This window comes from Chrysoperla carnea, chromosome 1, assembly GCF_905475395.1.
Source record: "Chrysoperla carnea chromosome 1, inChrCarn1.1, whole genome shotgun sequence".
NCBI classification, from domain to species: Eukaryota; Metazoa; Arthropoda; class Insecta; order Neuroptera; family Chrysopidae; genus Chrysoperla; species Chrysoperla carnea.
This window is the reverse complement of record NC_058337.1, coordinates 25,223,279-25,246,190: the sequence shown is the minus strand read 5'-3', so window position 1 is coordinate 25,246,190 and position 22,912 is coordinate 25,223,279. Positions and strand designations below refer to the sequence as shown.

The following is a 22,912-nucleotide window of genomic DNA, read 5'->3' as shown; positions in this document are numbered from 1 at the left end:
GTGAAAGCATTGGGAAGAGAGTAATAACTTGAACAGTTTTGCTGTTTTACGCCTGAACTTTTTTTAATTTATCAAATTCGAGGTGGCGATTGAATAAGATTTTTTTCTAATTATCCCATGATTATAAGAAAAATTCCTGAAAGTCTTGTTGAGAAAAATTATATTTTCCTGAGATTCTGCATATATACTGAATGTAAAGATATCGATAAAGCATCTGATCTTCAAAATCCAATCTCAATAGACTGACTAAAATTCGCTCATTATTCATTTCCAGAATAATAAAATGCTCTACCAAAAAACAATGTATCTGTAAACTCTATCCTGTTTTTCGATATTTAAAAACGAATCTATAGATCTTCGTTTTAGTTTTTTGTTCGATCGATTCGTGTGATAACGTGTTAATATTTGACACAAAAAATCAGCATGGCTTGACACAACAACAAAGAAAATATCTTATGATTGAATCATTTACGTTTTAAGACCAACCTTTCAACCTCTTAAACTTTGGATTCAATTTTTTAGTTCTCATGTACATAAAACGCTAAAATTTTCAAAATATCGAGAATAGTTATTATAAAATGATATATTATTTTCAAAATAAACACTGCAACATTCAAGATAAAATAGAATGGAGAAAATCATATTTTATATTTGACTTTCAACAAAAGGAAAACCAAGATAAATTGACGAAAAATATTATTTAGTTTGTTCCTTTTTTTTTTTAATTTTTCGATTTAAAAACCAGGTACTTAAAAACAATTTCATTGTATTCATCCACATAAAATTATTAACTATTCTGAATTTTTTTTAAATCCTGCATAAAAATAAAAAATATGATGCTTTCATCTTGAAAAAGAAAAGAAAACTTTCTTAATATTTCAATTTATTTTACGTGGATAAATATTTTTGAAATAAAAAAAATTATTTTTAAATTAAAAAAAAAAAAAACCAAAAATTAAAATTCTAGCCTATTTAGTCTGGAAAAAATCGTTCGTATTATATTGCTTAAACACAAAAAATAATAAATATATATTATATTCATTTTTAAAAAGAATTATAATAATAAAAATTACAATATATTTATGGAGAATGATTTTGGGATGATATATTTAATCAATATTGCAAGTTGCAACCTAACAAAATTATAATATACCTTTCTTTCATATTTTTTTTTGGAAAAACAACAACCACCAGTTTTTCATCAGATTGGCTGGATCCATCTCCATCTTCGTTGCCCAAATAAATTTGTTTTAAAACATAATATGAGACAGAGATTTTCTCAAATTCGTTTTTGTTTTTATTTTACATACAAATACAATTAGTAATTATATAAAATGCTAAAAATTGAATAATAAATTTTTCGGATGCAAAACAGAAAAAGAATAATAATTATTAGCAATATATATATAGTTTTATATAATATGTATGTATAACTTAAATTAACGTAATACTAATTTTAATAACAATAATTCTAAACGATTGCGGTTAGGTTTGATTAAATAATTAATAAACCTTTAAAAGAAAAGAAAAAGGAGTTGATTATCTAATCATTGGCTCAAAACAAAAAAGAAAATATAAAAAAAATTAATAAATTTGTTTAACAAATGTCCAATTTTCTTTGTTTTTAAAACATATTTTAACTTGTAATCCAAGCACTAGCAGGAGTTTTGTGGATACTGAAAGGTTTACTGCTGATAGATAGATAATTTAGTATGTTTTTTGTATCCCAAGAAACTATTTTTGATTATTCCAGTCAAACTCATTTGCTCGGTCATCGTTAGCATTTTTTTGGAGGTTGAAAAAACATCCCTTATTCAATCGATTCAAAAATTTGTATGTGAAATTACTATTAGTTAGGTCCAAAATTTCCAGAAGGATTTTTCGCTAAAATGAGCAATTTTCAAGACATTGCTCTCCAAAGTTAAAAAGAAAAAACTGGTTTTTGTTTGTTAATTATAAGCGGTAGGTTTGTACCGTTTGACTTTTTTTCAATTTGTTATGCAGCGACTGCTTAGGTAGTTTCATCTAGTCCTAAAATTTGTACTGCTTGGATTCAAAAAAAATTTTTTTTTAAATTTAGTAAAGCAAGGAAAATGAAGTAAATTTTTACAACCCACAAAAAATGGTAAGAGTGAAGTGACCGAATGGATGAGTCTGAAACCACCAAAAATCGATTCTATGAGTTAAAAAACATACAGAATGATCTATATCACGAATTAACCTGGTCATTGACCACAGAAACCCTGCTAGCGCTTGCAATATTGTTTGAGACAAACAGATAATCAACTGAACGTTTTTTGAATTTTTTGTTTGTTTTCTATAATTAAATGGAGTGTGTATTGAATTTCTTTCCAGCATTTATAAAATGAATTTGTCTCATTTTATATCATAATTATTAATTATAAATATTCATACAAACAACGCAGAGACAACAAGAGGACAACAGTTTGTGTGTGTGATTTTGAGTGAACACTAGGTAAATTATCTGTAAATAGAAAAAGAAAAACATACGCATATTTTGTGTTATATATAAAAATAATGACATAAAAAAGAAAAAGAGAAAAAATATAAATTTAAAAAAAAACACTACTATGTATTATAAGTAATAAGATGATCTTAAATTTTAAATAAAAATATAACGAAAACAATAAATAAAATATTCAAGTGATTACACACATAATTTTTTTAAATATGTGTATACCGCTGAAATAAAGTAAATCAACAATAATAAATATTGTAAAATATGGAAAATATGTAAATAATTAATATTTTTTTAAATAAAATGTTTCTTTCAAACAATGGATGTTTTCCTCGTCGAAGATACGTACCTTTGATATTTGAAAAAATAATTTCAACTCGGTTTATGATACATAAAATGTTATAAACTACTTAAATATGAGGTTGCAAAAGATAGAAGGAAAATTATGTGTTTAAAGTTTTGAAAAGATAAACATTTTTGTACTCAGATGAATAAATAAGAAACTTTACAGGCGGAGAAAATATTATTATAGTATTTCATAGTGTTAAGAAATTAGTTCAATCTGTAATGTTTAAACTAAGCCAAAAAAAAGGAAAATCAAAGGACTTTTTGTTAGTAAATTCATAAAAATTTACTGATTAATAATTCAAGAACTTGCAGTAAAATTTAATTATGTTTTACTTTAATAACTCCGATACATTTTTTAGTTTAAAGAAGTTGTATGTTTTTTTTTGTTCGTGAATAAATTCTCTGAAAATTTTTTAAGTTAATCAATACGGAACACCCTGAAATTTTCTGCACTTTTTTGTTACTTATTAGTTTCAGAAAAGTTTAAAATTTTGGATGATCTAACATTTCAAAACTTTTCCAATAATTATTTAACACTAAATAAGAGAACATCGATTAGAATTTTGGAATTTAAAATGATTAATTATCCGTTTTATTATTGAAGTCAAAATTCTGAACAATATTATTGTTCAAAAATTTTACTGACTAAAAGTTAAGAACAAGTGATACCTACTTGTTTACAGCTACGTCTGGACAAATAATGTAAAAAGGTTTAACCCAACAATTGCAAAGCGTTTTTGTTTACTTGTCTTTGGCATTAATTGTATAATATATTACATACCTAGGGAGCAAGGGTAAAGAATGTCTCTGATCTCATGTTCAATGTCATGTAAACTTTCTACCCACTGTGAAAAACGATATTTCCGCCTCCGTCGGGGAGAAAAATACCATACACACCACAGGAAACACACCAAGTAAAGAATGTCACAGATCTCATGATTGTCACTCTCGACTTTGCCTCGACAATAAACATGAGATCTGAGAATCTTTGCCCCTTATATGTGTAATATATTATACAATCAATGCCAAAGACAAGTAAACAAAAACGCTTTGCAATTGTTGGATTAAATCTTTTTCAACTTTTAGGGAATTTACTCAATAGCAAAAAGTTAAAACGTAATAATATCTTGTACGTTACATTTTATACACAAATTCTTGGCCGTATTTAGTATGAAATTTCAATATAGTTTTATAACTGCTTTTAGAATTTAATTTTATTTTTAATTTACAGAGACATTACAAGTCTTAATGTATATATAAGTTAAAAAATAATGCGTATTAACATTTTGCATCTGTAAGCATTGAAAGCCAAAGATGTGTAAGTGTTGAAAACCGAAAAAAAATTGAACTGACCTAATGGGAACTAATAAAATTAATATCTAGGTTAATATTGTTATTACAGAACTGACAAACAAAAAATTAAAATTAACTACATATATATTATCTTATGTATGAAAAATGGAATACTTATCAAGTAAAAATTACTGACTCATGCTTAGACTGGAATTAATTTATTGAGAGGAAATTATTTTTTCAACTTCAAGACATCAAAATGACGCCCACTGTCTTGAAGTGTTCAGATTTTGTTTTCTAAATCCATTGTTTAAAAGTATAATTTATATATTTTTTTAAATGTAAAAATAAATGCAGATAAAAATATACATGTACACATGATAGAAATTTAATAAAAATTTTAAATGATAGTATCACAATCAAAAAATGAAAAAAAAAAATTATTTTAAATAAATAATGTATATTCGATAATTATTTTCATCATACTTAAAATTAAAATAAAATCCAATAATAAATATATTATGCATTAAATCAATATAAAAAATAAAAATCAAACAAACGAAAATAATAAATCTCATTTATCAAAAATAAAATTAATATATCAAATTATAATACTCACAGTCTTGAATTTTATCAATTCGAATTATCAGTCTGTTGTGGCTGTCCATATCCTTGATTATATCCTGGAAATCCATATTGGGGCTGAGGCGCTGCACCACCGGCTGGTGCACCACCAGCACCTGCTAATGGCTGCTGTTGAGCTTGAGCATAGTATCCTGTACAAGTTTAATAGTCAATATTTTTTGGAAATTTTTATATTATCCATTAAGAGTGTTCACTTTATGGGGTAAATTTAAATGGGATATTTCCTGTATTAGTATAACAATTATAATAAAAATTAAGCGCAATTTTAAAAAACACCCCGTTACTAGAAAACAGGGATGTTTATTAATGAAAAACACTATTACAAACGAATATGGTTTTATATGAGCTAGAAGCGATATTCGGCACTTCTGTCAACAGAATAAAATTTTTTCGACCATCGTTATTGAAAAAAATGTCATACCCAAAGGTACAACATTGTGACACTAACTAATATTTAATATTTATTATATAGTACTCTCGTGTTTATTTTCCTAGGCACAAGGCTAGAGCGATTAAAATGATTACCTAGCAGGGAATTTAAAGTTATAATAATTGCTACTTAGCTAGTACACGAAAAATAATAAAAACCGTGGGCTAAGCCAGTAGATTGAAAAATATAATAATGCAGATCGTTAGGCAACAATGAATTACATTAAATTAAGATTTGCAAAGCTTGAAACGTGTTTTGAACAAACACAAATGTGTCCTTTCGTACGTTTTAAAATCATGTTTACCCCATAAGTTTCGCAGAAAATATATTCAGTATATGCTATATAACTACCGAAATTTGGAGATTAATTTTTCTTTCCGATTTGAATGTTTTTGCAAGAAAATGACATAGAAGTAATCGAGAAGCCTTTCAAATTGAATGTAATAAACGCACCGGACAATTTTAAGTCATGATTTGACAAATAAAACGTACAAAAATAATTTTAATGAAAATAACTTGTTTTATTCAAGTTCAGAAATTAAATTCCATTTTACATCCTACCAAAGAGCAATTTACAAATGATTTTAAGGATCTTTGTAGCACAACATTTTGTATGCGACTAGCCTAAATTTATTACATTTGAAAGTCCTTCACTGAGTTAAAAAAGTTTCTGTGCACTATGTCAAACTGTGCTGGCTTGAAACATTGCCCTCTCTTGTATTTTTTACTAGATTACTGAATTAAAAACAAAGACAGTTTAATTTAAATGAAGAAAGTATCCGGTCTTAAGAAATTGACCTTATGTATTCCGAGTTTAAAGGATTAAATTTTAATGTACTGTAATTTACTTGAGTCTAGGCATATGGTTCAACGGCATCCATCAACACCCAAAATGGTCAATTACCGTAAATTTATTCTAAAACATTCGACGTATACAAACAATATGCAATACGAATATAAAATTCAAATGATCATTTGAAGCAGCGAATTGAAGACACAGGCTTGTCAATGTAGCCCTTTATGCAACATGCAATTTTTTTTAATTTTCGCGGTCTATTTTTGACAAAATACTTTCGTAAAAAAGAATTTTAAGTCAAAAAAACTTTGATTCTAAAAAAGCGTTTTTTCGAAAACAAGTTTTGAATAAAATAGTACAATCAGATGGGAAACCTTTTATTATATATTTAAACCATAAAAAAATATACATGTTTTGATAACGTAAACAGTCAAACAGAAGAAATAGTCAAACATTTGTTGAGATCATAATGGCGCAAAATATTTATTTATAACTTCCAAACCAATAGTGTAATACATTTTTGACTAGCAACGAAGATGTGAAAATTATTATTTTTTTCTTTTTAGGGAAAATTAATGATATTAAATAAATAAAAAGCAATTAAATATAGTGTTTTTATGTTGAAATTAATAATATACAGCCCAAATTTTGTACAATAAATTTATCATCAAAATTTAAAATGTGCTAATTACAATACGTGTTAATTTATAGATAAAGATAATTTCGATGTGCACTGGGAGGCAGTGTGAATTTTATGCTTACACGAGGCTAATTCCGAGACAATAAAGAAACTGGATTCAAAAAGGGCTAGTCGATTTGGTCGTTTTTGCATACAATTAATTTTTCCAATAATATTATTTAATCTACTAATATTATAATTCGAGCGCTCTTTTTTATGACCTACACCCTTTTTGAATCCGGCATTTCCATTGCTTTTAAATGTAAAAATTTTTAGTGGTTATTACACTAACATCAACAGTGAATTGATAGTTCATAAATCCGAGCATGTAAATTAAAATGTTGCAATTATTTGCGACGGCAAATTTTTAGCCGTAGCAAATATTTTGCTTTAAACTTTGATCTTTATACTGTAATTTACAAAGCAACTGTAAACTTTCTCTGACTATTAAATAGTGAACACTCTTGATTAATAAATTACCAACCTCCATAATTCGCATATCCAGCAAATGGTTGTCCAGGTGCTGCTGTAACAGCTGTAGCCTGCACTGGAGCACTTGGTGTTGATGTAACTACAGAACCTGCAACACTTACGGCAGCAGTACTAGTTGCCATACCACCAGGTGCTACAGCTCCAGTTTTACTTTTCATTTGAGCCTCAATAGCTTCAGCTTCTTTTATTTTACCAATACTTCTATAGTATTCGGCCCACTGTGCACTGTAGTCAGGTTGAGCAGCACCAGGTACTGCTCCACCCGCTGCAACAGCACCATTGGCTGTAGGTTGTCCTGCTGCTGGTTGTTGACCAGCAACAGGTGCAACCGTTGTTGCAGCAGGTTGAGCTTGTACAGCAGCCGCTGCTCCACCTGCTTTAGCCTGTTGCTCAATCATATCCGCTTCACGATGCATTCCTAAAGAACGATAATATTCAGCCCATTGTTTTGAATAGTCAGGTTGACCGGTTTGTGGATTGATTTGTACTTGAGTTGTTGCCGCAGCCGCATCTAAAAAATTTACAATATTATTATTTTTATTTTTAATATCCTGTAGATCTATGGCGATATTATTTGGATTTCAAAGACTTCTTTTGGAATAATTCTATCTTTTGAATACAAAAAACCGCTTAGAAATAAAACTTACTTTGTTGCGGCCATTGTTGTGGATAGCCACCTGCTGCTGCATCGGGTCCCGGTGCAACCCCCCATTGTTGTTGTGGATTATATGCTTGTTGTGGTGCCATACCAGGATAAGCGGTTGGAATGGCAGCTGGATTCATTGGCCCTGGCGCCATACCAGGTGGTGGATTACCGCCACCACCACCATTATTCGACGTGGGTGTAAAATATAATGGCATTTGAATTTTTTCACTAATTATTCGTTTTGCATTTTCTACGCATTCAGCATCACCTCGAATAATGAATGTTTTCTCTTGACCATTTCCAGGCGGTGCACGTCTATCTAATTCACAATGTGCTCCAGATTGTTGATTAATTTGTTTTATTGTTTCTCCTCCACGTCCAATGATTACACCACATTTATACGTTGGTACTTGAAACGTGACTTCAACTTGAGATTGATTACCTTGTGGACCACCACCCCATTGTGGTGCCCCACCTCCAAAGTTACCGTTACGTTGATTACCATTACCATTATTAAAATCATTACGACCTCCACCTCCGCCCCCACCTCGATTGTTATTTCGTCCTTGATTACCACCTTGTTGATTACCTCCCTCGTTATCACGCCTATGTACACTATCAATTAATTCCTCAATTCGTTGCCGGGCTGCTTCAACATTCTGAGGTTTGCCAGTTAAAAAACATCGTCGATCACCAGGTCCATCATCACGACCTTGTTGAAACTGTACTCTAGCTCCTGTTTCAGCTTGTATTTTTTTAATCATATCTCCACCTTTACCAATCACTACACCAACAGCCGCTCGAGGTACTTGTACCTCAACACCATCTCCCCCATTACCACCATTATTGCCACCAAAATCTCCGTCATTACTTCCTCCATAGCCACCTCCTCCTCCTCCAGGACCGCGATTATCCCCTCGATTGTTTTGATTACCTTTTCAAATGAAAAAAATTAGAAAATCTCTGTCAAAACCTGCTGGGTCAATTTTTCAATAAGTTATACCATGGGTACCATACGTCAGTGTGGATACCTGGTATCGTTAGTATGTCATGGTCTTTCGATTTGTGATATTTTCGAATCGAGACATGTACATATTGCCTTGCCTCGTTTTTGTCTCAAATCACTTTTGAACGCAACTTGGCTCTTTCACCTTCATTCATATTACAACATGAATCAAAAGAAACGTATCTTGGAACAAGTACCAATTCAAATTAGTTTTAAACTTAACTTACCTTGGTTAGGAGGTCCACCATTTCCACCCCGTGGTCCACCTCCACCACCGCCTCCTCCAGGTCCTCTATATGCTTGCATTTCTTTTTCCGCTATGAGATCATAAACTAATTGTTTTGCATATTCTACTTTTTGTGGATCACCAGTAATTCGTAATGGTTTCTCTTGTTCGGGATTGGGTCCTTCTTGTATGACAACCATTTTGGCACCAGATTTTTCTTGTAATTGTTTTATTGTTTCACCACCTTTACCAATGATAAGTCCTACTTTTGGTCCAGGAACCATTATTTCTACTTGTGTTACACCACTACCACCTCCTCCCTGGGCTCCTAAACCAGGGAATTCTAAATATAAAAAAATAAATGCACATGATGATTTTTGCAGTTAGATTGCTTTCGATTATTATTAATCTTTATTCAATTCGATTATTGCAAGTTTCGGTAGGTATTTAATATTTAAGATTTGAAATCATTTTTTATTACAAATATTTCTTTCACAATATAAAATTCTGCGACTAAACGACTTTTCACTTATTCAACAAATATACACTGTGTATCAAAAGTGGCGGGTCGATTCAAGAACTTTCCAGAGAACTTCCATGGAAGGCCACATAAAAATCGACTTCTAAATTTCAAGTGGAAACCTGTTCTTTTTATCGGCGATTCGTATAAAAGATATTAAAAAACATAATTGATACGAATAATTTTTGTGTGTAGTTACGGCAGGAAATTGACTTCTGCCTGAGAATTAACGGAAGAGATGGATATTCTGTTAGGTGAGACATTTAAAAAAAATAAGGTAACGTCGTTTTAAAGTAATTTTCAACGAGGAATCTAACGGTGACCTTAAAGTTTGATCTTGAAGTTGGCAATCAAGGTTATTTCAAAATCAACTTTTTTTTCTAATAATAGAAATACTTTAAGATGGGGAATTTTTAGTTAATTTGCTCTTAAATTTATTTTCAAATTACTTATTTTTAAAATCGACCCGTAGAAAAAAATGGTTTACATAACTGAATATCAATCAGTTCCGTTACTTTATAAGTAGTATTTTGCAGTAGATTTCTGCCGGAACTACTCGTCTAATAAAGAATGGTTTCGAATAAATTATGTTTTCTTTACTGTTTTTATTCGTATCGACAATAAAAAAAACATTTTTGAAAAAAATGTTTCTCTGGAAAATTCTAGGACCGTCCGGATACTTTTGATATACCCCATTAACCATTTAATACCTTGCACTTTATTAATAGCCCGCCCATTTACTAAATTATAACAATAATAATAATGGGGGTTTAACCTCCGTATTTGTGACATACGCCTTATCACAGAGGCCACCCACATCATTATTTGTTAATCTTTATTTATTCAATTACAAACATATTTTAAAATTACATTTTTGATGTGGGTGGAGTCGGTTACTTCGTTCTTATCCAAGCGACGACAATGTGATCAATTCTGCACTCCCATTAATTATAAATTGTTCACACTGCCGCTGCCTGGATTCGAACCCGCAACCTAAGTCTAAATAGTCCAACGTACTGTGACTAACGCCTTAGACCGCTCGGCCATTTAGGCTCTTCACTAAATTATATAAACAACTAATCTGGAAAAATTTTCCTTTAGTCAAATTTTACGCTAGCATCTTTGTTGTAGGTGTTTTAAGAAACTGGTAAAATGTTCCTTCAATTAAGAATCTGGTAAAGTCTCCTTTCTTTGACTTAGAAGTCAATGAGGGATAGTATACAGCACTAAAGCAAGTTTCTCACTTATACAGATACAGTAATGGTTTATCAAACTTTTAGAAATTTAAAAAACACAATAAATACGTGGTGATAAATGTGTGTATTGTACAATCAAACCTGAGTGAAGGAAGTCCACTACGAAAAACACACTTTCCCATATAGAGGTTCCTGTTTCTCACTTGTAAAGATTTTAGAGGCTTACAATGGCGGTACTCGCCATTATTCTCACTTGAAGAGTTTTCTCGCTTATCCATGATTGCACTCACTCAGTTTTGATTCAAAAACAAATCAAATTCTCTACAAAACAAGTTTTTCACTTTTTTCTGTCAGATCAGTTTTTCCTTAGTTACATTGCGTAAAAATTATTTTATATTCGAAAGAAATTACGCTAATGAGTAGAATAAAATACGATCGGTTGGGATTTTCGAAATTTTACAATTTAAAAAAAAAATGTGTTAATTTTTATGAAATAATATATTTTTCTTAAGGACGTTGCCAAAAAATCACGTTTTCTTAGGATCATCTTCAAATCGTGTATACGGATTCTCATTAATGCCCTTTATAAGCAGGTAAATTTTTTAATACCCCTTCCGGTGTTAAATTTATAGATTTGAGCTGTTAAATTTTGCGTTTTTTACATACAAATTCTATGTTGAAGTGTTTTTATACAATATCTGGATGACCGAGCTTTGCTCGGTATTCTTAAAAAGACACAAATTTTATCACTAATAGAAGACCGTTTTAAATGTCTCCACACAAATACAAATTTGAATCATTAACTACGATATACACCAATAGATGTCAGGAAGAGTTATAATTTGCATTGTATTTCATTAACTACGATATACACCAATAGATGTCAGGAAGAGTTATAATTTGCATTGCCGGTTTCAGTTTTTCATGAAAAAACGAATAAAACGACGTTTTTTTTAAATGAAACCTTGTTAGATCGACTTATCGCCCCAAAAAACCCCTACATACTCATTTTCATGAAAATCGTTGGAGCCATTTCCAAGATCGTTGATATATATATATATACAAGAATTGCTCGTTTAAATATATAAGATATGGTTTATTATGTGACAAGGCAAATTTTTTTTTAAAGATTAATTTGGAAAACTAATATTCATTAGTTAAAAGCATGACATATATTTTCTTATAAAGAAATTATAAAAAACGGCACTTCTATAAAATACATTTTAAATGATGAAATGAATGGCATTTATGTTAATTTCTTCTATAAGTGATTTTCTCTAAATCTTTTAGGCATCAATATTTAAAAACAATGGTATATATCGAAAATTTTACTTTTAATTTTCGTCTAATTTTTCCAAGTTCTAACAGAATTCACCCTCAAAATTTGAAACGTAAGTCTCAAATATTTTCGTACACTCATTTTTGGTAACGTCTTTAAGAAAACAAGATGAGAGATTACGACTGACTAAAGCCGAAATTTTAAAAGAGTTTCTGAAAATTTTTTGCTCACCCTGTATACCAAAAAGTGATATATTAAAACTTCCAAGTTATCTTAACGTAGTTCCAGCATGGTATTTGCAGTTTCTATGTTAAAGCAATGGTACAATTTTTTTTTCGACAGAATTTAACGAAAAATTAAATTTAAGAATTTAATAATGCTTACTATTAATTCCCAAAGTTTCAGAAATTTTGACCGTTTAAAATGGGAAATAATTATGCCAACGTCCTAATTTCGATCAATTTACGTCAAAATTAATATCTCGAAAGTGAAAATTAATTTCTAAATTTTTTTTTTAGAATTTTATTGTATAAACATTTTTTTCTACTTTTTCTTCAATATATAATAATATCATAAAAAATAGTTGGAGAGACCGGACATTTTACATGCTTTAAATGGGACATGACCCTCAAAATCGCGAACTTTGTCTTTAAATATCTCGCGATCTAAACGGTCAAAAATTATGAAATTTTAGGAATTCATAAATAAAGCTATTATAAACCCGAGAAAAAAAATTCGGCCAAATCTGTCGAAAAGTGATTTCATGCTGGTACTACCTTAATTTAACATGTGTTAAAATTTTTAAATCGTCTTTTCTTTTACAATTGCTAATTTATTAAGATGCTACATTCGTATAAAGATAATTAATTATTCTCAAAATGACTAGTGTGTTGAAGTTTTTAAAAAAAGGGCAGACTGTCGTAACTAATTTGAATTTCGTCATATAACTAAGAAACTACCGGTCGGGAACGAAAAAATTTAGAATTTCTTTAGCAGAGAAGGCGATGACTAACAACTTTTGCAATAACCCTCAGTAAGACCTTTGATTGTTAATAATTCGTAACATTATAGTGTGAGTATCGATGCCAATTTATAATCATTTATTAAAACACGTATTAAAGATGTTTTAGGAAAAATTGGTTAGTTAGGAATTTTTTCGCAGTTAAATGATACCTTAATGTAAATTAATATCAGTAGTAAATTAGTATCAGTACATATTACACTGTGGGCGACAGGTCGAATATTATCAAGTACAGTTGGCAGTAAAACAGTTAACAACTAATATCACGTAATAATGAACGTATTATAACTTATACTGTTAGTAAATTTTTAGTTTAAAATTTACAAAATACCCACGATCCACGGATCTTTTTTCAATCATGATTCACTTAAAATGTATGGACTTTTCAATAAAACTGTACCCAAAATTTTTTGCTTAGAATTCAATGCTTTCTGCATCAGCTAATGGGGTTATTGATATTATTAAAATTTGTATTCTCATATGTATTGCACGATTTCTCGGAGAGGAAAACAAATATCGGAAAAATTCAAAATGAATTTTGAAGATAAAGGATATTGTTTTCAAATTCTGTGTATCCATGTGGAAAAAAATTACCTAAAGATATAAAATAATTTCAAACATAATAAAAAAACAAACTCTCCTCTTTCTTAGGGTAAAATTTTTTCGAGAACTGTAGCTTATACAGAAAAATGTATTTCAGATTTGAGATCAATACAACAAGTGTTGTTATGGATTATAGCGCAGGCGCTGGATGGAGTTGAGCGTGCAAAATTTGAGAACCACATTTTGTCAATTGATTCTTGTACAGAAAAGCTTATAGATTAATATTCCGGATGTTGCCAGAAAACCTATTGCATATACCTCTCCTCCTTGTTTTTGTTTCATAAAGTTCACCGTTTTTAAGTTATTGGCAGTTTAACATTTGGAAAATTTCAAAAAAGTCAATTTCAACATTCGAAAACAATGCTAAAAATTAAATTTGTAAGAATGTTAAAATGATCTTTAAACATATTTTGTAAAGTTCCCATTGTTATTAATTGTGAAATTGTAGGAGATATAAAAAAATGGACCAATAGGGTTTGTGGCAACATCCGGAATATTAATATATAAGCTTTTCTGTAGACTCAACTCCATCCAGCGCCCGCTCTATTAAACAAACATTTTATTCCGCAATGTTATCTACATTCCTGCCAAATTTAATTCATCTATCTGTATCCACCCTGCCAAATTTTATTAAGTTCGGTTCAGAAGTTTAGCCGTGAAAAAGAAACAAACACCCATACTTCCATGTCAGTTTGAAAATATGGACAGACTTCAAAGGATAAAAAATATAAAAGAGTAATTTTAAATTCGTTATTGAATGAAATATGAATATGATTTAAGAAATGCTAAATATTAATAAGTGAATCAAAAGATTTAAAAAGGAATCACTACATTTCAATCAATTTCAATTCGAAAGGAAGTAAATTTACTGAATTTTAAAAAATCAAAAAAACTTTGGATATAAATTGGGTATAAAAAAATACGCAAAAATATTACAATTAATAAACTTATTGAATGCGTTTAAATAAAAATTACCTGAATTTAAACTACTCGAATTCGAATTTGTGGGTGGGTGTTGTGGAGGTGGCGGTGAGTCAAGAGGTCGCTGATGTGTCTGAACAATGCTGTAAATCATGTCTTTTGCACGTTGTATTGCATCACGCGGTCCGGATAATGAACACACACGATCTGGTTGTCCAGAACCGTCCGCGCCCATTTGTATTTTACAACCGGCCTCTGCTTGAAGCCGTGTTATTTGTTCCCCACCACGGCCAATTACTATATTTATATTATATATCGTTTTAAACTAACATTCTTTTTGATTTTCAAGTATATAGTTTCAAAAAACAATACCAGAGATGTCAAAATATTAAATAATATCGTATAGTCACTGCGACCAAAAGGTTAAAATTTTTAAAGTTATTCGATTACTATAAATCGAATATGATTCGATTTTCTACATCTAAAATATTTAACTTTTATAAAAATAGATATTATAATCGAAATTTTCAAATCCAATAAAAATATATTTATCCTCTTTGAATAACAAAGACTAGTCTCTCTGTGCAGATAATAAATAATCGCACCAACAGCTGATTTTTTTTTATCACCTTTTAAATAGATTCTTTTAATACACTTTTTAATCTCAACATCTCAAGCGATTTAAGTTTAATCATTTTGGATAAATTCTTTTTCCCAAGGATGATTTGTATAGGGCAAAAAATTCGTTTTTATGCAATCCATCTAGTGATTGAAGCGAATTCTAGGTGAACTATCGATCCAGGAGTTTTGAAAAGAGGCACAGCAGGATAAATATGGATCATTCAACTATAATGACCAACCTGAAAACCGCTACATTAACAAATTAAGACTTATTCAAATTACGATGGACATTTCTGCGTTTGGGCTGTATTATGCATTTTCTTAAAATATATGCCCTTCTTTTATTGTGGGTCCTGAACGGAATATATTTTAACAAAATTCACGAGGGTTAGAATCGAGACATACCATATTTTTCAAATCCTCTGGGGTCATATCTCTATACACTAATGAATTATTCTACCTGAAAGGGAGATTTACGGACCCTTCTCTCGTCAGTACGCGTTTGGAGGTGCCCAGGGACTGGGGATCTGTCTGGAAGGGCGATTTACGGGTCCTATTTTTCTCGTCAGTACGCGATTGGAGGTGTTCAGATTTGTTAAAGGAAAGATCACAAAAAGTGGATCACATCACAAAGATTGATTGAAAGATTGAGAAAAATTTCTTCTTCAGATGTCGATTAATGCTCTAAAAGGCACGGAGGACTGTCTACATACTATGAGAATTTTCCAAGTTTCAAAAGAGGACGTTTTGTAGGTTTTATAGAACAAAAATCATCTAATAAAATCTTATAAGCCTTATTTTGATAAAAATTTACAGAATTACAATTTGAATTTAATATACGAGTGTCCCATAAGTAACGCATGCTTTTGTTGCATCAGGTAGAAAGTAAAATTCTAAAACGAAAAGTCCCTTCCATTTTTTGATCTGATGCACGGATAGTTAGTAATTATTTAAAATAGGCAGCCAATCAGGAGCATTGTAACTTGTGACTAAAAATTAAAACCATTCGACTCTCACTAATTAATGATTTTTCTTAGAATATTATTTTCTATCTGATAGAACAAAAGCGTGCGGTACTTACGGGAGGGGGGGCACCCTGTATAAATATATGTTTCAATACACAATTAGGAAAAGTTATGATAGAATTGCAAAATTTTAAATCGATTTTTGTTATTGAATAAAAATTGCTCAACTATTCTCAAACAGAAACTTGATACGAAAATTTAAGTAATTTTTTTGCGCCGAAAAACTAAATTAGAAAAGAAACTTCAGATTAGAACATTTATGAGTGACTTCAACCATGTTCTTCAATTATAGTATTGAATATATCATTAATCGAATAACCTTAAGAGACGTCGCTGGAAAATTTATACGACAACTCCTTGAAAATAATTTTGGGTACAAGATTTATTTCAAGAATAATTAAAACTATACAAACGTAAAGTTTGTAAAAAAAATTCAATTTAGCTGACATCACTGTTTGTTAATTAAAATAAACGAGAAAGCGGTAAATATTAGTAGAATAATCTGCGTAACAAGTGCGTTAAAATAGCAAATAAAATTTTAATTTTGGTACCCGATTAAATTTTTCGAGTTATAATATATTCTTGAACGTAATAAATATAATAAAAATATAAATGCGTCAAAAATTTGTAAAAAAAAATATAATAAAAATTGTTGCTAAAATGTGGCTATTTTGCCATTTCAAAAAACAAAAAAATGCGATGGTTTTTTGAAATATTAAAAGTTAATGAAATTCAGACTCACTTAGCCCGACCATTTTGTCAGGTACTCTAATATCTTCATTAATAACAGGGCCTTGGAAAGGAGGCGGAGGGGCCGCGCTGCTCGTCAGGCCGATGTGAGCTGCATGAACTGCAGCTGCGCCTTGAGCCTGCGTACCACCTGCCATAAACATAACCCTGTTACGCCTAAATTTTACTCTCAAAATTTATATTTATCATTCAAAAAATCAAAATATATATCAAAAAGTTTAAATTTATTACAGTGAGCTTCAAAATTATATTTCAAAACTTTAGAGGGTCTGATAGATAGACTTCATCAAAATGAAAAAAGCCATGTGAATGGTTTAAAAATGATTTTTAAAGTATTATTACAGGTGCTGGAAGGGGTTCTGTGGACTTTGAAAGTTCAACTCGAGATACATCTCTTTCTTCAGATTCATCCCCTCGGTCAGTAGTTTTCTGCAATCAGCATTTTCGGATTGTAAAAAACTGCCAACCAGATGAATGTGAAATCACAACAAAAAAAAATATTATAGCGGATTAAAACGTAGAAAATGGCCTATATCTTTAATAAAACTTTATCTTGTGAAAACGAAGTTTTTCAAAATGAATTGTGGTCAGCGTCATTTTCGAACCAATACGAACAATCAATTCGAGATATTGATATTTTATAATAGTGAATCATGAGTTAAATCTATAATTGTGATCCCATCTCCAAAAATCATTATAAAGTTCTAGCCAAAATCAGAAAAGTTTATTTTGATGGAAGACCACATTTAACAAATAAATTTTACTTGATTCTAAACTTTTGAAGTAATTTCCCGCCAATATTTCTCGAGTTGTTATTTTGACATTGAAGAAGATTCACATGAACTTCTCATTTAGATGTAATCGAATTACTTAAAGTCACGAAATATAATTGAAACATATGCTAGAAATTTATAAATCACCGTTAAAAAGAAAAAATAATATTTTTTTAATTTTAAAATATAAATATATATTAATAATTGATAAAAAGATAGCAAACAAAAAAGCGAAAATATTTTCAACATTTTGGCGACATGCTTTGTTTGAATTAACTACAAAATTAAATTTTGATTGTTTTGGACTTTTGTGAAATGAAAATTTTCATAGGGTAGTTTTCTTACTAAACTCAACTCTGCATTTTCTAAATCCTTTTCGGCGAAATTAGCTTAATATTAATAATAAGATTCGATTAAATCATAAACTATCCGAGATATTCTCAACGATAGATAGCTCCAGCCCGATCCAATAATCTTAGGGGTTAATTCGATTTAGCTAAACTTTATCTATAGAATAAAAAAAGTTTAGATAAAAATTAAGTTTATCATCAATGAAAGTATTAAAGATTCAGAAATTGTGCACTACTAAAAACATTTGAAATTTAATTAATTGGAATCTGTTTCAACAAACATTTTAACTATGAATACAAAAATGCATCTAAAAAGATCGTTAATAGAGGACTTTAAAAATTAAACTAAGCTCATACACTAGTAGAAATCCATGTATTTTCAATACTTAACAATTTGGCTAAAGTCTGGGTGCGTTTCAGATTGAAAAGGTAACAGATCTTGAACTAGGAGCTTAATGTATGAACATAATAATGATAATAAAACATAAGAAGATGCCGCAAGTGGGTCCCTAGCAAGCCGGTCCAAGGCGAGACGACTTCGGATAAGAGATGCTATTAAATCAGATGAAGCTATAGGATTCTGTCGATGCGCTACACAGAAAATTCACAGCTTCTCCGCCGGGATTTCTTCCAGAATTGATACTTCCAAGTTTTCGGATCCGAATATTCTGAATCTGACACTTTGCAGGTTTCGACAGGTGCAAATAACATGTATGGAGGTTTTGTCGTCCTTTCTGAACTGTGCTCAGTAAGTGCAACAGTAAGTTTCAGGCGAGCTCAGTCGAATGGCCTAATCGTGGTTATACACAGTTTGGCCTGTTGCATGACCTGCTTAAAGTCCCAATAATCAAAATGGACTTGTCGTAGCCAATCATTGAACAGTAAATTACGGAGCATCTTGCTTGAATAATGACAGGCTCAAGGGAAAGGGGCGTTTGAAACGACCCCTCTTGTGCCAACAAGTTCGCTGCTCCATTCCTTTTAATGCCATCCATAGTGGTCCAATACTCAAAGACCTGAAGAGAAATGAGCCCCAATGTGACCTTTCGAATAATATATGGATACAGTATGATTTCTAAGTACTCTATTAACGATATTTTTATAGTTAACGATATTTTTTCATAATTCAATTTTGTGATTGAAATTGATTCTTTTAATTTTTTTAAATTTCAATATCGAGTAAAACATAAACGATTCTTAGCAAGAGTTCTTTTTTATTAGTACACAATTTACTGAATATAAATACTAGATTTTCAAAAACGAGGAGTTTAAAATCTAAAAACCTTACGTTTTACGCCAAGATATTGATAAAAACTTAATTTTTATTTGCGCAATTTTGTCCTAGAGAACAATGTCAACATACCCAATATTAGCAAAATAACGTTTCGCTTTTGAAGTTAAGTTACAAAAAGCGATTCGAAGTTTTAACTTTAGGACCAACTAGCTTCTAAACGAAACAACTTCGCTCTAAGAGAAGTTTAGCTAAATCGACTTATTATAAGCTGTATAATATTTGGAACTTAAAGATACCCACAAATTCACCATTATCAACGGAATTCGCAACAAACACCTTCAGTTGTAATTAAAATTCCCGAGACCGTATTTAGCAAACTTTACATCTTTTAAAACTAAGCGTTTTCCAGGGCGATTTTGTAGAATTTTTAAGTTTTTTTATAAATTAATAATTCTAATCAAATAAGAACTATTTAAGACGAAAAAAGTTCAGTTAGCAATACTAAACTTTCGTGGATAATATTAGTAATAAATTAAATAATAAAGTAATTTGCACGTAGCATTGTGTTATTAATACAATAAAAAAGAATTGATATTTAAAGAGAGCCTTTTAGTTTCAGCTAATTAAATTAAAAATTATCAAGATTTTCACTAATAGTTAGAACATAATCAAAATTATTTATCTGACAACTTTAAATTAAAAACAATCTTCGAGCCTATACATACAAAAAAAAAAATAAATAAAAACCAATGTACACACTCGAAACTTGAAATAAAAACAAAATTATTAAAATAATCGATTGAATAAAAGATTTTAGTTTTTTTTTTTTTTAATTAAAGCAAATAATTACTTTTCGCTGGTGACATTGCTTGATTAGGGCCAAAATCAAGACCAGCTAATTTTTTTGGTTCTGGTTCAGATCCACTATCGTCGTGTGGTCTTTTCTGTCTACTTGGATCAGTTGCTGCTGCTCCAGGGTTAATTTTGGCTGCAATCTGAAGAAACAAACAAATATATTAGTATGAAATATGAGACGATAGCATTTTGTTACACCCGGTACTAACTTTCACCATTCTTTGATCACTCTTACTTGTTTAAGTAACGCTATTTACCGAGCTATAAAATTACTCTATACATTGAAATTGGTTAAAAAAAATGGTTGTTTGTTTAAAATGAATAATTTTTAATTGAAATTTTTATTTAATGGCTGAGTTTTATGGATTAAGATTAATTAGCTTAGCATTAAAACTGACAGATTTATACACTGTAATTAAATATAAAATTAATTGTTAATTAATTAAGAATTTAATTAAAATAATGCATTTCATTATAAAAATATACTATCAGTTATTGGCATTAAACATTGGTCTTGTATATGGGATACTTGACCGCCAAACCCATTGTATAAATCGTTGATATAAAATATCCGAATATAAAATATTAAGTATAAAAATTTGTTAGTACCTGCTTAGCACGTTGAAGGGCCGCAGCAAAGGCTGCTGTATGGTTAAAATTTTGTGGCGGAGCTACCGCAGAATAATCACTCATGTTGAAACATCAACACTAAACACACGTAAAAGACAAAATGGCGTTGCTTCACTTTCATTTAGGGACTTTTCATTTAATTGTCAGTAAGTTTTGAAAACAACGATATTTTTTGTTGTATCTTCTACATATGCGCACTTAATTCGATTTATATTTAAGCGCAAACATTTAAATATATGTTGATAAATATTTTAACTGCCAGTAGCCAGTATTTTGTTTGGAAATTAAAAAAATGGAATATTATTCTATTTTACAGATAATTTCTTTATACATTCTTAGGTAATAAGTATTTTTTATATAAATTATATTATACCCTTTAAAAGCGAATTAAATAGACTTTTAATTTATTAACTTAAAGATTATAAATTCGTATTAATATGTCAAAATTATTTATTTTGAAAATTATCAGAAATATAAAGGCATCTTCTCATGCTAACGCTGTTAACTAAAAAAAATTAATAGTCAGTCATATCGAACATTAAAATCGCAAGAAAACGGCTAGTTCTAATTTTTATACCATGTATATTAAATATACATAGTAAGTTTAATGCCAAGTTTGAAACGCTTAAAATATTGGTGCTACGAAAAAAATTTTGGTATAGGTGTTTATAAAATCACCTAATTAGTCCATTTCCGATTGTCTGTCTGTCGTCTGTTATCTGTCTTCTATCTGTCCGTCTGTCATCACGATTACTCAAATACGAAAAGAGGTATCAAGCTGAAATAGCGTGCTAAGGACGTAAAAAGTGAGGTCAAGTTCGTAAATGAGCAACATAGGTCAATTGGGTCTTGGGTCCATAGGACCCATCTTGTAAACCGTTAGAGATAGAACAAAAGTTTAAATGTAAAAAATGTTCCTTATAAAAAAATAAACAACTTTATTTTGAAACATTTTTTCGTAAACGTCACTGTTTACCCGCGAGAGCGCAAATTGTATATTATGTATGTTATGGCTATATATATATGTGTGACATGTATGTATGTGTAATATGACAGAGTAATCAACACTGTCTATACATGGTATTTCAACAATTAACTCAGTCAATTGTTTGTTTTCACTTGTTTAATATGTTGTTAGGACCACTACCAGTAGCGTATATCCAAGTTTGCAGCTTCGAAAGACCTGTGCTAACTTCGCAGAGCTCGAAAAACCTCGAAATTTGTGCCCTTTTTTAGTTTCCTCAATATAAGTTCAAAACTATGCGTTTTTAAAAATAATATTTTCTATGAGTTTTTAAAATAGAAGAAAATTGATACAATTTGAGATAAAAACCAGCTCTGTAGGTTCAATACTTACCGAGATACAGCTCTCCAAAAATTGGCAATTTTTTCGAAAAAAGTGAGATTTTAATACTTGATCTATTTTCGACTCTAATATCAAGAAAATTAATCATTTCCTTCTATTTAAAAAACTTATAGAAAATTTTTTTTAAAAACGCATAATTTTGGACTTATATTGAGAAAACTAATGAAAGGGCAAAAATTTCGTGGTTTTTCAAGTTCTGCGAAGTTAGCACAGGTTTTTCGAAGCTGCAAACTTGGATAGTGATCCTAACAACCATGGATATAACCTTCATGCTAACAACATATTAAAAAATCAGAACTAGCCGTTTTCTTGCGATTTTAACGGTTTTTAGTGTAAAATATGACTGGCCTATAAATTTACTATGCCAAATTAAAATTTATCAGAGATATAAAGGCATCTTCTCATGATAACATCTGACGCTTGGCGGTAAATTAATAACCGTTATAATATAATAAGTATCTAATCATTGCGTTATAATGACGGGCATAAAGAATTTGTTTAAATCCCAACATAAATTTGCAATTATACTTAAGTTTTGATATTTACATGCATTGATATTATTATTACCTATTGACATTATATATCTAAATAACACTTCTATCAGATATCACTGCAATTACTTTCCCTTTTAATTTGCACGTAACGAGTACAATGGTGTCACTAGGATAAAATATTAGCTCAATTGAGATAGTGTTATATTTTTATATACACAACTTTAATATTTTTGC

The 22,912-nt window shown here is 30.0% G+C and overlaps 1 protein-coding gene across 4 annotated transcripts; it reads right to left on the bottom strand.

Moving 5' to 3' along the window:
* Positions 1–1,540: 1,540 nt before the first annotated feature.
* On the bottom strand, positions 1,541–20,937 carry LOC123305510 (far upstream element-binding protein 2). 4 transcript variants are annotated; one of them, XM_044887248.1, is made up of 9 exons: positions 20,798–20,937; positions 20,184–20,328; positions 16,969–17,106; positions 14,635–14,877; positions 9,042–9,383; positions 7,810–8,742; positions 7,155–7,673; positions 4,740–4,896; positions 1,541–2,485 (listed from the first exon to the last, which is right to left on the bottom strand). In XM_044887248.1, exons 1-8 carry the CDS (start codon positions 20,879–20,881, stop codon positions 4,754–4,756), a joined length of 2,547 nt encoding a protein of 848 aa, XP_044743183.1. In that variant the 5' UTR covers positions 20,882–20,937; the 3' UTR covers positions 1,541–2,485; positions 4,740–4,753. The 4 variants fall into 4 exon arrangements, with proteins under 4 accessions (XP_044743183.1, XP_044743184.1, XP_044743185.1 ...); XM_044887249.1 differs by lacking the exon at positions 20,798–20,937 and adding an exon at positions 20,398–20,496; XM_044887250.1 differs by lacking the exon at positions 14,635–14,877 and having other exon boundaries at positions 1,542–2,485.
* Between the last annotated feature and the right edge of the window lie 1,975 nt (positions 20,938–22,912).